The sequence below is a fragment of the Sylvia atricapilla genome, chromosome 23 (assembly GCF_009819655.1).
Source record: "Sylvia atricapilla isolate bSylAtr1 chromosome 23, bSylAtr1.pri, whole genome shotgun sequence".
Classification (NCBI taxonomy): domain Eukaryota; kingdom Metazoa; phylum Chordata; class Aves; order Passeriformes; family Sylviidae; genus Sylvia; species Sylvia atricapilla.
The window spans coordinates 134329-153912 of NC_089162.1; the positions used below are offsets into that span (position 1 = coordinate 134329).

General features: G+C 41.8%; 1 protein-coding gene across 5 annotated transcripts in view; it reads left to right on the forward strand.

The window, feature by feature from the left end:
• The window catches only part of APLP2 (amyloid beta precursor like protein 2), a 47664-nt gene that overhangs the window by 12853 nt on the left and 15227 nt on the right, over positions 1 to 19584 (forward strand). For 4 of the 5 annotated variants that reach the window (XM_066334726.1, XM_066334727.1, XM_066334728.1 and 1 more), the window contains exons 2-7: positions 9228 to 9401; positions 10625 to 10754; positions 13804 to 13916; positions 15401 to 15570; positions 16438 to 16655; positions 18260 to 18427. In XM_066334726.1, coding sequence (XP_066190823.1) covers positions 9228 to 9401; positions 10625 to 10754; positions 13804 to 13916; positions 15401 to 15570; positions 16438 to 16655; positions 18260 to 18427 — 973 coding nt within the window. The remainder of the gene's footprint in view (positions 1 to 9227; positions 9402 to 10624; positions 10755 to 13803; positions 13917 to 15400; positions 15571 to 16437; positions 16656 to 18259; positions 18428 to 19584) is intronic. The other variant, XM_066334730.1, reaches the window with a different exon arrangement.

A 19584-nucleotide genomic window follows, 5' to 3' on the forward strand; every position in this document is an offset into this window, starting at 1 on the left:
ACTTGTCATGTGTCAGACTGCTCAGTCCAGGTGTTGCTCTGAGCCTTCTTCCTGCACTCTAGCCTCTTCCATACTTAACCAGGACAGTGCTTGCCATTCTTCATTCTGCTGTTGCATGAGGGCTTGTTACTTCACCTTCAGTTTGCTGGTAGTAATGGAAGGCACCTGGCAGCCTTTCAGCTCTTTTTTTTTTTTTTTTTTTTGCTAGGATCAGAAATAGCTGCAATCACGAAAATTAAAGACTGTTTTGGTGACAATTTGAGATGGTTGTGCTAAGTTAATTCTCTTGCCCTTTTTTTGGTTGTTGTTAGTGGTAGGAACTTTTCCTAATAAGCAGCTAACTGTAACCTAAACTTTCTTGGCACATTGCTCACATTGAAGTTTTCTTTAAGAAAAAAGATGTTGTTTACTGCAGCTGAAGAAACTTAGTGTCAGTATAGGAATCTTTTTAAAGCACTGATTTCTGCTCACCTAGGCATTAAAGGTTCTTAAAAGATTTTGTATGTGAGCAATCATGTATGCTGCTGCCTGAAAGACACACTATAACAACTCCAAAAAAATAACAGGAGGAAGGGTATAGGAAGATGGTTTTGGTTTAAAATCCCAATTTCCATTTTCCTAAATAGATTTACAAAGAGCCAGACTTGCTACATGTTCTTGGTAACAGGTACTAACTGCAACTGTTTTCATAGATTTGAAATTTTTAGAAGTAACCCATAATTTTGAATGGACTTAAAAAGTTTGAAGTATAAAAGTATCCTCATTTTTTATTCTGGAAACAACAATGCTATTCTGTAATTTTTTTGGTAACTTGCTAATTTTGGTCTGGATCAGCATTAGCTTGGTAGAACTCAGGGAGCAGCAACAAGGACAAAAGCAGCCCTGTATTTCAGCTGTGGTTTCCAGTTTTCAAAAGGTGGTCATTGGCATGGTTTGGAAAGCCAAGACTTAAAAATACTCATAGTTTCTTCTGCAGATTTGAAGTTTCATCTGAATTGTTTGGAGGACAGAATTACCAATTAATTGGGTTGAGTTCTGGGGTTTTTTTCAGAAGACTGTGAATTTAGAGGTGGAAAGCAGTAGGCATGACCTGCAGAGCTCCAGTGTGTCCAGAGCAGGACCTGTTGAATTGCTGTCAGGAAGTTGCTATGTAGCCTAATTGAAAATCCCAAGTAAGTATTTTAGCATGTTTAAAAACACATGTAGTCTCTGCATATAAATAATCAGTCTGTGATGCTGAAAAACATCTATAAGTAATGGATACTTGATCGAACACAGACTGCATTGCAAACCGCATTCCTGCTTGTTATCCTTCTTTTATCTTGCTTTTTTCCCCCCAGGAATTTTTCCTTACCACTTCAAATTCTCTGTTAAAATGCACCCTTCAGCTTCCTGCTTGCTTTTTGGATCACTGTGTTTTAGATAAAAACACAGTCTGTGCAGCCTTTTTATTTGGAGTCAGTGGAGTGATCAGTGGATGGAGTGAGGAACCACAGGTTCCTGCAGTGGCTCTTTTGTGCAGCTCCCAGTGAGCTTTACAAGATCTGTAAAACAAATGTTCATGCTGTTTTAAGGAAGGAATTTTGGTTTGTTCCCTCCTGGAATGCTAAATCACTTTGGATCAATAATAAGGGGTTTATTTTTCTGTCTGCCTGATGTTAAAAAATTATTCTGTCCCCTTTCTGCCAGTTTTGGCAACTAGGGAAGTTAGTGGAGAACTCACGTGGGTGTGTGACTTGTGATGAGTTTTAGTCCAGGAGTTACTTTTGCCTTGAATAAATTGCTTTGAAGTAATGAAAGATTTTCTGAATGCACTTTCCTGTGTATTATGGAATCTGTATCCTGGTAACTACAGTGATTATATTCCCTAATGCTTGTGTAGCTATAGTGCCTTAAAGATGGCATGAACTCTCCTATCGAACCATTAAGAAGTTACTTACAAAGTAGTATCCCTCCGTACTCTGCCACATGTGCTGCTCTCAGTGATGTCTTTGTGGTATCAGCACTGATGGTTCATATTAACAATCAGCTCAGAAATGAAAGACCTGAAAGTTAAACTTTTCAAACACTATTAAGCCATAGCTGCTCTCCTTAGGCTTCAGTTTGGATCTCCCTTCTGGTAGTCCAGGAAGGCAAAATTGCCCCACGGCCAGTTTTTCAGTAGAATATTAGTGAATGTGAAAACATTAACTTGCACTCAAGTTTTCACTTGCTTACTGGCTAACAGGACATCTTGTGTCTCTGTGCCTCAGATGCCCAAATAATTAATTTGGGAAAGCAGTAATTAGTTGGGCCATGCAAGACAGACTGGTGACACAGATTGGAGAGAGGAGACAGCATTAAACCGAGCTGAGCCTGCTGCTGGGTGACCTTAGGCAAGTCACTTGACTTTGTTCCTCAGTTTAGCCCAGTGATAAATAGGCCTGGCTCTCTTGTGCTGGGATAGGACTTATTGTGGTGCCATAAAAAAGGAACTTTTAATAGTGCCATGGCAGTGCTTTGCTGCAGGGAAGGAAGTGGCTGTGAGTGTGTCTGTCTGATGCAACTTGGAAATTGTCCCTGACATCTTTGCAGCACGTGGAAGGCAACCTGGCTGATTAAACCTATTTGGACCTACCTGTGTGCTGTGCGAGAGGGTCATCAGTGTTTGTGCTTTATTCTTCTCTTGCCTTTATTTTTAAGGTGGCTTTGTGTTAAACTGTTCCAGTCCCAGCCATTACGCCCAAGCTGTACTTTTGAAACCTTGAGGCCCTGAAATTAATCTTTTTCAAAGGACACAGTTCTGGGTACAGTAACATTTGTTCAGGGAATGTTCCAATGGTGTTGTTGTGAACTTTGTCTCTCCAGGGATAGAAAAGAGGATGCCAAAGGTTACCGTATTACACAAGCAACTTCAGGAAGCTGAGGCAACCCTGAGTCCTGGCTTTCCTAGATTTGATCACCTCACCCCCAGCCTAGCTGTGAACCAGTACTCCCTACAGCGTGACACCCCCTATTGAAATGCAGCAGTTCCCAGTGCAAATGTCTAACATGCAGATTACGTGCCTGTTGACTCATGTACACCCTTACGGAGCATGATAAACTAGAGGGGGAAATAATCTGATAGTCCTAAATACAAATTCTAAGGGCAAAAGCAGCTGCCCATGAGTCGAAGGTATTTGGAAATCTCCCCTTACCGTTGTAGAAAGGCAGTGGAATGTGCAAAGCAGTAAGGAATGCCTCAGGCTGCAGCAGGTCTTTGTAATTCTACGGTTGCTCTTGCCTGTGTAGAAGTACATAGAGTATTGTCACTGAAATTCCGAATGTTCAAGGCTTCATGTCGGCCATAAACTCAGGCATCGAAATATAAACTGCACCCCAACTACCACTGCAGCTCCTGCCTTGGCTCCCAGTTCTCTGCTGTGCAGACTTCACCACAAAAGTCAATAAAGGACAAGCTGCTGAGAACTCCACCCCTTCCAGCAAGTTAAAGCAAGCCAAAGACTACTTTAGTGAGATTTCTGCTATTTAAATTCAAAAGCAAATACAGGCTGGTATTATCAGCTCACACCAGATCTGCCTGCAGACAGTAATTCTTCCTGTGTTGGACCCCTGCCCATGTGCATTATTGTAATTATCAGCAATTTAAAAAAAAATAAAGCAATAAAGCTAGGATGAGCTGCTAGTCTGTAGATTTACTGCCTGCTGTGTCAGGCATTCATTAGCCTTCCTGGGTTCAAGCCACCTATCTGCTGAATAAAAGCAGGAAGAGGAGCAAAGGAAAACAAAGCATGAAGCACCATTGAAGCATGAATTGAGAACTCTGCTTGCATTTACAAGTTATAAATCCAAAACCAGGGGAATTTTAAGTATTCTGTCCAGAAGTTATTGTGTGTAAAGTCCTTCTGCTGACTTCCTTCACTTTTTAGTTGAAGTGTTGGTTTCTCCTAGTTAATGCCGAGGTGATCCAAGAAGGCTGAGCTTTACAATATCAGCCCAGCTGTTTTCCTTCCAATAGCTTCAGTTTGTGACTGCAGCTCTTCTTAATTTTCATTTTGCCAAGGGCTGGCCTCTCCTTGTGGAAGGAAAAAGGCCCATGGACATCAGCTCGAAACAGTATTATGGAGTATGCACTTTAAATGGTTTAGTCCCTGCACGAACATTCACACCAAATTTTCAGCCCAGAAAGGGCAAAACATTAGAATCCTCACACATTCAAAAGCAGCAGCCATGGAGGGTTGTGTTCACAGGAGGTAACAGGGCTCATTTTTGTGTCAAAGGAACTGTTGGAATTCCTCAGTGGTCTTAAAAGCATTCAGTTTATATCTTCCATACGTGTGGGTATTGCACTGACATAGTCACGCAGAGAGAGTAGGAAATGCAATTAAAAAAAAATCCAGAAGAAGTTCGTATTTTCCTTTAATTTAGGGGGGCGGTGTGATTTATCTGAAGAAGGACATTGCTGAACTGCTTGTTCTGAAGGCTCTCAGGTTGTGCTTCACGTGGACTCTGATTTAATAACCAGTATTGCTTTCGAGGGCCTTGGCTTAATTAAAAACAAACACTTCAAGTAATCTTCCCGAGTGCTGCCCAGCTTTTTATTTTTTTTGTCTGTGTAGCAGCAATTGGTTGTGGAATACGTGTAACTCTCAGGAGCAGGAAATCTGTCTGACCTGTAGAGAATCTTACAAAAGGCCCAGCTTTGACACTTAAGGCAGGGTATGCCCTCAGCAGCCATTAATCTGTTCTCTGGCCACCAAATCAATGCAATTCTTCATTGGAGCTTTCTTCAGCAGCTTATAAATTCTAGAGACTGGAGTTTCAATCTTAAAACAGCATAATCTTCCATGGTTTTATGAGAGCTGCTCATGTATTGCTGCAGGGGTAGCCTGATGGAAAGCACGGGTGGTGTGGATTCTCCTTACAGACGAGAGCCATGCTTCTCAAGCTCCCATCCACTCTGGTTTTGCTGGAATAAAGGCTCATTCTGGCTAATCTGATCAGATGGACTAGGCTACAGTCATGACTGTAGAGATTGACCTCTCTGAAAATGCAGAATTTAGTTAAATATGACATTTTGCAGATACTTATGTGCTAATAAGGAAAGCTCTCAGGAACTAATTTCTGTGAATTATATTTACCAGTTTCTCTTCACGAGAGAAAAACTCCAATCATCCTTCAATCCCAAAGTCCCCAGCAGCATGCCAGAAGGTTTTCCAGAATAGCATTCCCTAGGGAGCTATACAGACAGCATGTGAAGTAAGTTATGTTGTGATGAGGTTTAACAGATCCTGGCAATAAAAGGCAAAGGATAAGGATGTGGTTTTCATGTTTAAGTCTTTATAAACCAGAACTGCAATGTACTGCTTGCGTTTCAGGGATAGATGTAAATATTAATATAAATATTAATGTTACATATTAATATAATACGTAATAAAGTAAATATTCTTTACTTTACTAAAGTCTCTAGCCTTGTGTCCCTCCTTTGGGATGAAGGATACTTGCAGGAAGAACAAATATGACCCTTTTTTAGCACCTGGAGCCCAGGCCTCCTGGTGAGTAATGCTCACACATCAAACCCTGTGTCACAAGCTGATGAGACCAGTAGTAAACAAAAGCCAGGACACTTGGGCAGACACTTCCATCAGAGAAAAGGAAGATTTAGAGGCTTCAATTCCAGTGTTTCAGGACCATAAATCAGGCACAGGATGGCAGGGTGAGGACTTTAACTGATACTAACTGGCCAGAGATTAATGTGTTTATGGAGTCAAAAACTTCTTTGGTCCTGGAAAGCAAACTGGATTACAGAATTATATGAAAAGGCAGAGCCCAGTTTTTCCTGAAACAATTTGTAAATGCAAGTTCCAGTGGGGAACGGTTTATGAAACAGTTTTTTCCCAAATAACATTTCTCTTGCTCTCATGTTATAGGTATGTATTAATAGGATAATAGCTAAATATTAATACTAAAATAATGTTCAACAAGGACATAAACAACTGGACAAACTCTCTTCACATCATGTGTGTGTTGTCCCTCCCGATCTGCCAGGATGCTTATTTAAGGGATTGAATAGTTGCTTCCCAGCACTAAAAGAAGCAGCTACTTCCATTTATGGCTGGGAAATTCCCAGAGAAATGTCAGTTTGTCAGTTTGTTCATCCCTTTGCAATGTGGAATGGGTGAATTCTCTGAAGTACTAAAGAGCTTAACTAAGGACATTGCTTTATCCCAAGCTTCATGCTGGTTTGCGTGTTCCACAGCCTTCCTTTGGCAGAGTGTAGCCTGAGGGATCCACTTCCAGTTTTCATACACTCAAGGCAATTGTGGGAAACACCAGAAAGTTACTTGGTCCCAAAAGGCTCTTGTAGCTGACCTTTTCCCTAAGTGTCAGTGTTAAAGGTGTGCCCTCCATGAAGTTTGGCGGTGCTGTATTCTCTCATTACAGCTAAAATGAGATTAAAGTGCAAAACTGAATAACTGATATGATTGAGGACTGGAGTGGACCACCAGTGGAGGAAAAATTGAAGCCCATTGCTCAAAAATCTTGCCTTGCAGGTCCTGGGGTTAGAGAATCAACTCGTGTATCTCAAAGTTCATTAACTCACCCAACAGCACAATTCATGAGAAGATTTCTGCCGGCTGATTAAAAGTGATGAAATCAAGCAAGTAATTAGTCTCGTTTGTTCAGCTGTGGATTGGGGCTTAGCATGTTCTGGTAACTGAGGCAACAGCACTCAAGTGATATGCAAACTATATGAGCAATCCAAGAAGGAATGATACCTTTGCAAGGAGCAAGCTGGAGAGGCAGCAAAAACAAACACTGACTTGCATCAGTATGTAAATAGGGGGTAGTCATGATTTCAGGAGGTTGGTATGTGTTTGAACAGGAGTTTAGCTCATGCAAGAGGTGTGATGAATGGATTACTTAGGGATGTTTCTGCCTCTTGATGGAGCCTGCCCCTCTCCTGCTCACAAGTTCCTTTATTGTGCTGCAGACTTTTAAAGTTTGCTTTGAAGGAGCCAGATTTCAGGCACCAGCCGTGCCATCACAGCAGATTCTTTTATTTTCTTTTGATGCCCTGTATTCTTACAAGGGTTAATGCTTCCTGGGTTCTTGATCTTGTATTTCTTTTCATTTTTTTTTCCAGGGGTGGAACTTGGATATAGTTGCAATGTTGTCATCAAACAAAACTTTTTCAGGGATTGTTTTCTTTAGCCTGTCAGCTCCTGTGCTCTCTGGAAAATGATTGTTGTTACTAAAGTGGTGTTTGTTTGGGAGGAGATAAAAAGGGCCTCTTCAAATGTTTTTGTGTGTTTAGGGAGTTCTGAAGGATCATTCTACATTTGCTTCTTTCTTCTAAAAAGACACAGCAGGGAGAAGGGTGGTGCAAGACTTGTCACAGGTGCACTGTGTGCACTTGTAAGACATTTATTAAAGGCTTGATTTCTGGAACAACCCAGTGGCTACACCATATTCCCAGCCTCAGTCTATTCCTCAGAGTTCTTCCTGTACCTGAACTACATGACTCTTTTTTCCTTAGGACAGAGAATACGACAAACATACCCACAGTAAACTTGAAAATATATGTGAACTTGGCAGCATTTTGATACTGGGACATCAATGCTCCTATCTCTTACATGTAGTTCAGCATTTCATTACTTTGTGGTCTGTGCTGTCATGAGCATCTGTTGGTTGTAAGGGTCAGGGTAAGTAGAAACCAGTTGTATAATACTGTTTCTCTTAAATGATGCATGGGTGAATAGTACTTAAAACTCATGTCATTTTTCTGCAGTTAATACTTGAATTCATGCTTTTGTGCCTCAGGTTGATTTTCTCCCCCAAGCATTAATCTTGTGTTCAGTACTAAACAATCCTTGACTTTCTAAGTGTTGAAATGTCTTATCTCCAGGCAGAGAGATAAGGGGAGGGGGAGAAGGGAGCTAATTGTAATGGAGTTATTGTTTTTCCTAATATCCAGTAACTAAGAGCTGCACAAAATTGTCCAGTTGAATTCTACTCTTTACTCCCTTATTTCTTTTAAGAATACAAATATTGATATGAGTTGATGGGAGTCTGCAGGCAGTAGGGAATGAACAGTGCTCACAGTAATGTATGCATTTTTCAGCGCACAAAAAGTTAAATATGAAAACAGGACTGGTAGCCTGGGGTTGTGTTGCCTGTCAGTGGAAAAGCAGCTTAGGGCCAGCAAGACTGTGCATTGCTGTTTCTATCTGGAGTACTTGAAATGGATTCCATTCCCCTAAACACCTTAAAGAGCTTTAGGAGTTCATCTGGGGGTTTTTTTGCCTTATGCCTCTTTCTCTTTCACAACAGCTAGTAGTTATTTAAGGAGAGCATATTCAGCTCCCAGCATCCACTTGGTCTTCTCAGGGGAAAAAAAAAAAAAAAAAAAAAAAAAAAAAAAAAAAAAAAAAAAAAAAAAAAAAAAAAAAAAAAAAAAAAAAAAGTCTGCAATTTAATTTACTCATCTTTTCCTCTTTTGGTCAGCCAGCGAGATTTCAGAAAGGGGCTCTGACCTTGTTTTCATTGATCAGTCTACAGTTTGACCCAAACGTGGGCCTGGACTGTCAGGTTCATGTCTGCTGGTGCAGTCAGGGAAGTGCACAGAATACACATCTGAAATAGCTCCCCATCAGAGTGCACAGAATGGGACACAAAAGGCTTTGAGAAGCTGGTTGTCACATCTGTTTTTTCTGATTCAGCAGAAATAATCTTTAATTATACGTTTAAGCAAAAATCTTAGGGATTTCTATCCCAAATATTCAATGATATTAGACTAAACACATAGCTTTTAACTCTGAGCAGGATTCTTGCAGTGTGAGGCAGTTATTTTATTAGCAGTAGTAGTAATACTTGTTTGTGTGTAGCCTCACAGAGGTCCTTCTGCCAAACGTTATTAGTATTAGTTATTTAGGAAGTTTTTCAGATACCCGGTTTAGCTCATGTAGGTGCTACTTTTTAGTGGGAGTTATTCTTGGTTTTGGTAAGCTGTTGTTTCAGTTATAAAAGCAGGGTTTGGGAAAATAAATGCCTTACTGGTGAAAACTTAAGGTGGGCTCAGCATCTCAAGGAATATTGTTAAAAAATTGTTTCCAGGACTTCAGTGGTATTCTGGATCAAAGCAGGAGCTGTCTGAGAAGATGCCAGAGGGTTTCTGGTTTTTTGAGTTGCTGAATCTTTGATCAGGTAATGCAATCAAGGTGTTTTGTTTTAATTTGTCTTCACAGGCCCTTGCAGCCAATGCTGGGACAGGGTTTGCGGTGGCGGAACCTCAAATTGCCATGTTCTGCGGGAAGCTAAATATGCATGTGAACATTCAGACTGGGAAATGGGAACCTGACACTTCCGGGACCAAGAGCTGCTTTGGAAGAAAGGAGGAGATTCTGCAATACTGCCAGGAGGTTAGATTTTCTGTGTAATCCTGAGTTCTCACTGCTGCAAAGGAATTGGATTCCAATTTAGTTGCTCAGCAGCAAATTAACCCTGCAGGAGATGAGCTTGCTTTTGCCTAGTCCAATTCCCTGCACTGTCCTGCTGTGCTATTGTCCAGGAAGAGCAGGTAGGACACTGCAGTGAGATTTAGAAGCTACCTCAGATAAGGTCACACTGCCACAGAAGGTCCTTGGTCTGTAAGTCAGAGGTATCTTCATCTTTTTGCAGGGCTTTACCCCAGTGTTCTGCCCCTGAGCTGGTTAACCAGTATCTGCTCCCTGTTGTGTAAAATGGAACCTGACACCTATTCTAGTTAAAATGCAGCTGTGCTGTTCTCAGTGACGTGTTTAGGTTAGCCAGGGTATTAGAAAAATATTTTAATCAAATGTTGTCGGTATTTTTAAGCTCTTTAGATTTTATTGAAAAAGATATAATCATCTTCTACTGTGTTCCAGATGCACCGTAACATATTGATCTTCTCTAGTGTCTTTAATTGCTCCTCTGAGGTGACAAGCACATAAAATACCACAAAGAATGTATTTTTTTTTTAATGAGAAAACAACAGAATGTACCACATCTGGATGGAAAACTTAAAACTATTTTACAAAGCTGATATAACTGGGGCTGCATTTCTTTCATGTGGTAGAAGCCTAAATATAAGTCAGAGTCTGGACTTGAGAACTTGAGCAGGGCGTAAGGATCAAATTAATACATCATAAATGGACCAGGCATGAGGAAACCTGAGGAGGTGGGTGCGTAACTTGACAAGTGATGAGAGAGTCTGAAGGTGTTACTAAAACCCTGTTTGTTGGTGATTGCTGTTCAGGGGGTATTGTGCTGCTCCAGAAAGAATTAAACAGCTACATCTCCTCCAAACCCAAATACTCCTCCTCCACTACTGTGCAAATCTAGTCCTCTCAGCTTAGTGCCAGTGAGGATTCTTGCCCTGACCTGGCTTTCTCCTGCCTCAAAGCAGTGGCATACCTATTTTTGAAGCCCTGTGTGACAGACAGCTGGAGCTTTTTTATGTCCCCAGCTGTCCTGAGCTTGATCCAGAGCAGTGTGTGTGTCCATGTGCAAACTCCAAATTGTTCCTGTATAGAGAATCAGCCTCACTCCTCTGGTAGGAGCTGCCTCTGCACATTCTCTGTCCTTTCTGGAGAGAAACCTCTTTATCTGTGCTGTTCCCCAGATGTACCCAGACCTTCAGATCACCAACGTGGTAGAAGCCAACCAGCCTGTCAGCATCGACGGCTGGTGCAAGCGTGGGAAGAAGCAGTGCAAGGATCACACTTACATCGTTGTGCCCTACAAGTGTCTGGGTGAGTGTGTGCTGCGCATTCCTTTGGGAGAAGCAAGGAGTTGCCTCCTGGATTCTTACAGGGAAAATAGACTTGTCTTGTATCATGTTGTCACTGCCATAACTTCCACTGAAATGTTTTTCTTTCCACAAGATGGAACTCTGCTTTTCTGGAGTAGATCGATAGTTTGGTAACAGCTGTAGTAGAATAATGGTGCCTGGCATGAAAAACAAATCCCCATTCTCTCTGCAACTGCCTTAAAAACCTGAAGGCTATTGTATCTGAGTACCACAAAGACACTGAAATTTATTACTTTGATCCTATTTTTGTGAAGCTTTAATATTTTGTTGCCTAGGAGACTTAAATGCTCAGTGTGCTCAGGCTTCCTGCTTGGTCTTGGCAAGAGATCTCTATTCTATTTCAATGACTATATTTAAACTCTGCTGTTTCAAAGAGACCCTTTTTCTTGCAGCTGTATCCCCTGTCCCCATTTTGAACTGTAAAAGAATATGATATAACTGTGATGGATATACTGGTGCTTTCCAGAATCTCCCCACCCACTGGAATCACACAGCATGTTTTAACTGGTTAACTTGTAACTTCTGACCTGTGGGTTGTGGGTGACACTGTGCTGCCCCACTGTGTTCTTAGGAGTGAGCTTAGTCTCAGCTGGCTGGCTTTATTTTCAGTTATCTGCTGAAAAAGACTTGTAAGAAGTCTTGGGAGAGTCTGATTGCTGAGAGCATTCAGTAGGAACCAGTTTTTATAATTTGTGTCCATGTCTCAGGTTACTGTGTGATTAGACAGGGCAGAACACCAGCAAAGCAGCAGAACCATGTGTGTGCTTTGTCCTTTATGTAATGCATTCCGCTAGACAATCATAAAGCACTTCATTAAACGTAAAATTTATTGTGGACACATCCTGAGAGAAGGGTGCTTGTCTTTATAGATGTGGAAATTCAGGTTTAGGAAATGACCGAGCCTAAGTGCTCGTAAGGAGAATTTCTCCTGATGGAAATAAGGATGAAAGCAAGATCCCTGGATTTATAAGGAGTCATCTCTTTTAGAAATAATCCTTGCCCAAGCCTATTCTCCAGCTGAAAAATAAGCTGATTTTACTGACACTGCCCTAAAATTTGATAATCATTGAATATTTATGCAGGTTTTTCATTAGTATAATTCACAGTGTTCATGACTTGCAGGCTCTAGCCTGTGAGGTGGCTTTGGTTTTCAGATCTGAATTGCAAGTCTGGGGCCATGTATCTATAAAATCTCTTTGTCTTTAGCACTTCACAAATTACTTGTTGTAAATGGATGATGCGTTTTTCTGGGACTATAGTCAAACAGTGGGATTTTGTTCCCTTTCTTGGTTGTGTTTTCCTTGATACATTAATTCACAGAGTACCTTGAAGGTAGGACCATGTCACCATACCATGTTTAATCTTCTCTGCCCATCTTGCACCACAGAAAATCCCTTGTATTTCAGAGGTGCAGAGAAGAGCCCATGAAGTTTCTGCCTTCAGCCCCCATAATAACAGTCTCTTGGTTTTATAGTTTGTTCAGTTTTACTTTTCTTACCAGAAGCATTTAAACCTTTCCTGACAGAGTAGGATGAATGGTTATTAACTCAAAATTCTAACTGGCCTGTTTTGAGATATGAAAATGGAGAAAATACAATCTCTCTGTTAGTTTAAAATGTAAGTAATTGCAAAGGAACAATGAGGGTCATTTGATTTCAATGTCTTCAGTTATCAGGTAATCTAACTCTAAACTATTTAACTTCTCTGTACTTTGTAGATGTGTCCATGATCTTTTAGTATTAAAAGTAAGGAGCTGCAAAAAATTTGGTTATGTGAACAATATTTAAAAGATATTTTAAAAAGATGGTGTGAAAGATAGGTTAGACAAAGAATTCTGCTTTGTGGAGACTCTGTGAAAAAGAGTCTTTGACTTAAAACATTTTCTCCAATTTTAGCAAATGACTCCTAAAGCTGCTGGTCATGTGTGCAGGGAATGCTGCTTTGAAACACTTGAGCTGAAGATTTTTTCCCGGTCTTCTCAGAGTATCTAGCTCTCTCCCTATTTTAAAATTACTAAATGCAGCATTTGGATCTGCAAGAAAGAAAAAAACCTCAGCTTGGAGAAAATTTCATGTTTGGATTCCTACAGCAGTATTTGCTGGAACTTCTGGGGTAGGAACAGGAAATGAATGCTAATTTAATTCTGATCCTTAATTCATATGTGTTAGTACCAAACTGAATGATGATGGAAATTCAAGCTAAATAGCTTTGAAGTCCAACTAAAGTAGAGTCTGTACAGCAGAGAGATTCTCTCTCTCCCATCTTTCTCAAAAGCAAAAGTCTGGGTTTTGCACAAAGATTGTGCCAAAGCTTCCTCATGCTGGTGAGATTGTGGTTATCTAGATATTGGAATGCAGTGTATTTGCTGACTGGTTGAACTCTGATATTTAGGCTGTATAGTTTTTATTTTCCAGCCCTCTGTGTTTTGGTTAGGGCAGTGAATGTGCTGCAGTTGATCTTGAATTAAACTATCTGGAAAAAAACCAGCAAAACCAAACAAGTCTTGCTCAAATACTGAAAACATAGATAACATTCTCAGCATATAAAAATTTCCAGGCTGTTACAGCAGCAGATGGAATGAGGGAACTTTGTATGATGCAGCTCATTTGAAAATAGGTGATTAGGTAGTTATTAAGTAAATTTCCTAGTGCAGACACAGTCTTCTAAAGATTTGAGTGAAATCTCTTCAGTCAATTCTTTCATGGAAGAACAACTATTTATTAACTTGCACTGTAAACTCTGCCTTCAGTTCAGCTTTAGGGGTCAGCGCAGTCACTGGGTGCTCATGGTTTTACCTTGGGATCTCTGAGGCTCTGTTTTTCTTTAGATTCTCAGAAATAATTTTCAGAGTTGATGTGACTTGTCCCCTTCAAGAATTTAGCAAGCCCTTAAGGCACATGCACAGAGTTCACTTTGAGGGAGTTCTGATGGAGGCTTTATTTGCTGTTGCAAGCTGTATGAGTATGAACTGTGGCCATTGTGTTTTTCAGTGGGTGAGTTTGTAAGTGATGTCCTGCTGGTTCCCGAGAAATGCCGGTTCTTCCACAAGGAGCGCATGGATGTGTGTGAAAGCCACCAGCACTGGCACACTGTGGCAAAGGAGGTAATGGAGCCACTGGGATAGGAGTGTTTACTCTGGATCTGTCCACTTGGATGCTTGTAGTGTTGGAGCACAGCAGTGTTTCTCTCTGTATTGCTATTCCCATGTTCCTATCAATGAACTGAGGCAGTCAGCAAGGAAATAAAAATTTAAAAGTACTCAAGTGACTTAAAAAACCTGTGTAGTAATTGAGTTATTCTTCATGAAAAGCTGTCCTAAATAGCTTATCCATATCACAGAGCTAGGAATTGAAATCAGCTCTCTGGGATACTGCTTTAACCAGTGGTTCATCCCTCTTTCTTTTCTCTTTCCAGGGAGATACAGTGGGCATAGGATAGTTCCTATTTTTCTTGCACATTTTGCTTTAATGTACCTTCTGCTGGGGATTTGGTTGGGAGAGCTTGCCTGGGAGCAAACTGATTTTTGTTGGGACTGATTAGTAGAGGTTTTACATAAGAGAGGGATTATATTCTCAGAATAAATCCAGCCCATGGTTTGGAGGGTTGGGTTTGTGTTTTTTTATCTGAGTAGCTGAACTGTTGCAAAAGCTCTGCACTCCCATTTGAAGCTGGGATAATAAAAATAAGATCATGACAGAATGTATGTGTCTTCCATTTTGTAGAAGCAACAATTCTAGAATCAGCAACATAAAGACAAAGTGTTAACCAGGTGAGGTTAAGGATGCTCCACTTAAGATTCCTATTTCTTTAAAAGCCTGTGAGCAAATATCTGTCTAAATGAAGCTGTCCTAGAGGAATTGTCTTTTAATTGAGGGTAAACTTGTTAATGTCTAGAAAATTGAAAAATCATTTACTTTAAATATAGTTGGAGAACTTTTCCAGCAATGTTTTGCTCATTTAAAATCTGTGCTGTAACAAAGCAGAGCACAAAAGGGTTCTGATGGATATAATAAAGCTTTTCTTCATTCTTTTCTGGGCACCTCAAAGCCAAGTATTTCCTTAGCTTAAGAGAAGTGTATGGACATAATGTCTAAGCATAGTTTACATTTGACTTTTTCTTGAATTATCTGATTGGTTTTCATCTACAGCATGGTAAAATGATCTTGACACAAAGTCCATTTGAGCAATTACTCACTTGCTCCAATGTAAAGTTTAATAGAGAAAGTTTAATGAAATGGCCAGCCCAGTAAACACCCTTTCTGGTTCTTTAAAGTGTTCTCCCTTGAGTTGGCACAAAATATTTAGGTTTTTTTCCTGAACTTTGTCAGGTTGACAAACCAGCAGTTGCTGGGGCCGGGGTGTGAAATATTAACACCAGGAAGTACTGAGTGTTTCTGAATCTGGGACCTTTTTTTTACACTATAAGTTTCAAATACAGTTTCCTTTGATGTTCAGATTTAGGTCATATGTTGCTGTTGTTTTTGCTGTAAAACTTAAACCATTCTTGGGATCTCTGATAGGCAAACTTGACCTTTATCCAAAGGAAGAGCATGATGCTGAACTGACATGAATGGGCTCCCCTTTCAGGCCTGTCTGACGGAAGGGATGATCCTGCACAGCTACGGGATGCTGCTGCCCTGCGGAGTGGACCAGTTCCATGGAACAGAATATGTGTGCTGTCCTCAGACTAAAGTTGTGGACGAGGCTCTGTCCAAAGAGGAGGAGGATGAGGATGAAGACTATGACCTTTACAAGAGGTAGAGTTCCTACTGGTGTAGATGTTGACAGCTTTGTACCATGAAGCTGCTCCTTGGGAATATTTCACACAGCAGCTCCCTTGTGGCGAGGATTGAGCGAATTTCTGTGCTTCTTATTTTCCTAAAGGAGTGTCCTGAGCTTAAAGAGGTTTGCAGTGCCCCTTTTACTGGAGGAGCTAAACACTCCCTTTCCCTTCACCCCTGCAGAGAGTTTGAGTCATTCAGCCTCAAGAAGAGAAGGCTCCAGGGAGACCTTAGAGTCCCTTCCAATGCCTAAACAGGCTCCAAGAGAGCTGGAAAGGGTCTTTGGACAAGGGTCTGCAGGGGTGGGACAAGGGGGAATGGCTTCAACCTGCCAGAGGGCAGGGTTAGATGGGATACTGGGAAGGAATTCTTCTCTGTGAGGATGGTGAGGCCCTAGCATAGGCTGCCTAGAGAAGCTGTGGCTGCCCCATTCCTGGAAGTGTCCAGGGCCAGGTTGGATGTGGCTTGGAACAGCCTGGGATAGTGGAAGGTGTCCCTGCCCAGGGAAGGGAGCGGAACAACATGGGCTTTAAGGTCCTTCCCAACCCAAATGATTCTGGAATTCTACAGTAGGAACTTGTCCCTAGGTTAGACTCACTTACTGAAAAATGGAAGGAGGCCATGAAGGCCATGAAGCCAGAGCCATGGAGAAACTCTGCCTGCAGCGACAGGAGAGTAATGAGGGATTTTGTCCCCTTGCTGTGAGTGATTGGCTAATCAATAGCTGGTACACCTAATTTTCTCATTCCTGGTGTTTCTAGAACAGGTGGAAAGAATTATTATTCTGGTGCATCCAAGTGATTAGCCTTAACTTTACTCCCTAATTTCTTTGTGTCCCTCCAGTGAGTTCCCTACAGAGGCAGGTGTAGAAGACTTCACAGGAACAGCTGTGGAGGAAGATGAGGATGAGGATGATGAAGGGGAAGAGGAGGAGGATGTGGTGGAAGACCGTGATTACTACTATGACAGCTACAAGGTTGACGACTACAATGAAGAGACTCCCACAGAGCCCAACAGCAACAAGGCTATGGCTGAAAAAGAAGTGAGCAGTGACATGAAATGTAAGACACATTCCAGTCCACAGGCCTCCTGCTCCCTTGAGATCATTCCTGTTGGCTGTCAGATAGTGTTGGGGTTTTGATCAAGTCAGTAAGTGCCTCTTAGAAGTTTTATTTGCCAGATAAGTTAGCAAACAGAGGAGAGATGATGATGCTTGTTTCAAGTGTTGAAATTACCTCTCTAGAGCATGGGCCATATGTTTCCAGATAAACAGCAGTTCTGCTGGCAAGAAGCCCAGTGTGTGGAATGTTGAACAAGCACCTTATGAAGGTGCAGTGATGAGTCAGAAAAGCCATATCTGCAAATTTTGGAAAATCTTAAAGGGACATTTGGGGTACGCTTTAAATTTAAAATCTGGTGGTTTATACCAGCTTAAAATGAAGAAGCTGAAAGTTGTGGGCCATACTCTTCAGAGATGCCATCTGGTCTTTTAAGGGTGAGGAACATCCTTGGTGCTGCCTTTGCATAAACATTTCTCTTCCACAAAAAAAAGTCAACCAGCACAATTGCCCCAGCTTTATTATATGTTAAGATATACTTCCTGTAGTAGTAGAATCTACTGTGCTGGTGGCAGCTTTTTTTGAGTGGTAGGTGCCCTTGCAGAGGGCTTGTGGTGTGGTGCCTCAGCATTATGTGATGTCCTACACTTTGCATGTAGAAGTGTCTGCAGAGGAGGGAGGAGCAGAGAGGGAATGAAATTCAATTAGCTACAGATCACTGAATCATTGCCAGCAGTTCTCGCATCTTTTTGGTAAAATGCCAGCGTGCTGCAGATAATTTTCCTTGCTGAAAAAAGGCTTAGCTCATATGTGTACAGGGCTGTTGCAGATCAGCAGGTGTTGTAAGAGCCTTGGGGGAATATGATTGGGGTGTCTGTTTTGGGGCTATACAGTCTTTTTTTCCCTGAAGTACCATGAACAGTTCCTAATTTATACACTATATCTGCTCTCTTGCCTCAAAACAACCCAGCTGCTATTGCTGGCTCACCACGAAGCATTCCCTGTACCCTGGCTACATGAAGTTTTAATATTTGGTGCATAGATGTTTCAAACCTTAAAACCTCAGTGTCTGAGGCTGGCAAGGGAATCACTCCCTTTGTTTAGCCTGCTTTTTCACTTACTCCTGTACCTGCCCTGTAAGATGTGGAGTGTCTGTCCAGGCAGAGTGCAGTGGACTGGACATCCTTTGAGGCTTTCAGCAGCCCTAATTGACTGGCTTTCTATGCTGTTGGTTTTATAAGAGGGGAGGCTCTTCCATTGGGGCACCCGGGGCATAATGCTATGGCAGCAGCAGAGCAGATTCTTGCTGTCCCAGCCCCTGGCTCTGGAGAAATCTCTCACAGATTAGAGCTCCATGTAGAGACAGGGCGAGGTGCTTGGCTATCGCCAAAGCACCTCATGCAGGCATCTCCCTGACCAGGTTGTGATGGATGTTTTGGAATGTTAAACCCCCCAAAACTGACAGAAGCCCTTGGGTTGGTGCAACAGCAATGCTGAGGCCAGTGCCTCAGAGGAAGGGGTGAAGTAGAGCCACCTCTGCATCATGTAAATCACTCAGCAAGGCCTGTGCTCCTCACCAGCTCATGTTCTCACCCATCTCCACACAGCTGTCTGCTCCCAGGAGGCCATGACAGGGCCCTGCCGGGCTGTGATGCCTCGTTGGTACTTCGATCCTAACAAGAGAAAATGCATTCGCTTTATATATGGAGGCTGCGGAGGCAACAGGAACAATTTTGAGTCAGAGGAGTATTGTATGGCTGTGTGTAAAAAGATGAGTAAGTCCTGCCTCCCACTGGCCTTCTGCAGCTGGCCACTGTCTGTCTGGCATGTGATGTCTCCTCCTCCTTCCCTTGGGCAATAGAGGACCCATCTGTAGCTCATCCCTTTGGTTCTGGTGTCTGTACCTTTGCAGCAGGTGTCTATCCCTGTCTCCACTTCCCTAGGTCTGCAGGGTGGTTGTTCGTAAGGAAAGTGCCCCATACCATATGCTGTCTGTACTCCCTGGTGATTTGAAGCTCTTGGTGAGGGCTCAGCTGTCCTCTTCCAGATCTATAGCAGGGACTAGGGGCTGTCTCTGACCTCTTGCTTAACTGGCTTTTTAATCAAAATATATTTAAGGAAGCCCTTGCTTTCCCTAGTTGTGTTACCATGCATATGTTCGACAGTAGATCCTGAAAAGCAGGCTACTGTTCTCCTGGTAGTAGGGATTTTCTTGCTTTCTTAATTTTGGAAAATATCAGACCAGTAGTACAAAATTCAGATTCCCATTTTCAGCTTGGTATGAAATACAAATCACAACTCAATCCCTGTGTTTCTGAGTGCTTAAGGTTTTTGGCACCAATTTCAACTGGCTTTTATGTCAGATGATAAAACTACCAGAAACGTTTTAACCTTCTTATTAATCTTATTGTTGAACTCCAGCACTTCCACTTCAGCTACCATTAAAGCTTTTGAAAGGCTTTTTGTGTTATCTGGGGCTTGGCAGCCTGACTATACAGCCATAATCCTGTTTACAAAATGTGCTTCATGCAAGTGATTTAGATTGGGCTGATCTAACTGAGGCAATGAAAGAAAAGATGCGGATGTCAGGAGCTTTTTGTACAAAGGATTGTCCTGTTACAGAAGGATTTGAGGCTGGGAAAAGTGTTCTCTGTGTCCAAGCCTGGTTCAGAAATGCCAGGAGCAGGACCAGAATACAGGACTGATATGACATTGTCCCTTGTACACAAGAATAGTGCCTGTGTTGTATATTGTCATTATTTCCCCTTAGAGATGGAAGGTTGGTGGATGCAGTGCATGCTAAACTCTTAGCCAGTGTTCATGCTGAAGTGCCAGGTAATTTTTTTCTGAAGCATGCTGTCTTTAATGACATGTTGGAGGAGTTTTCACCTGAATAACTAATATGGATGACAGGTTGCCTTAACTGTCCCTT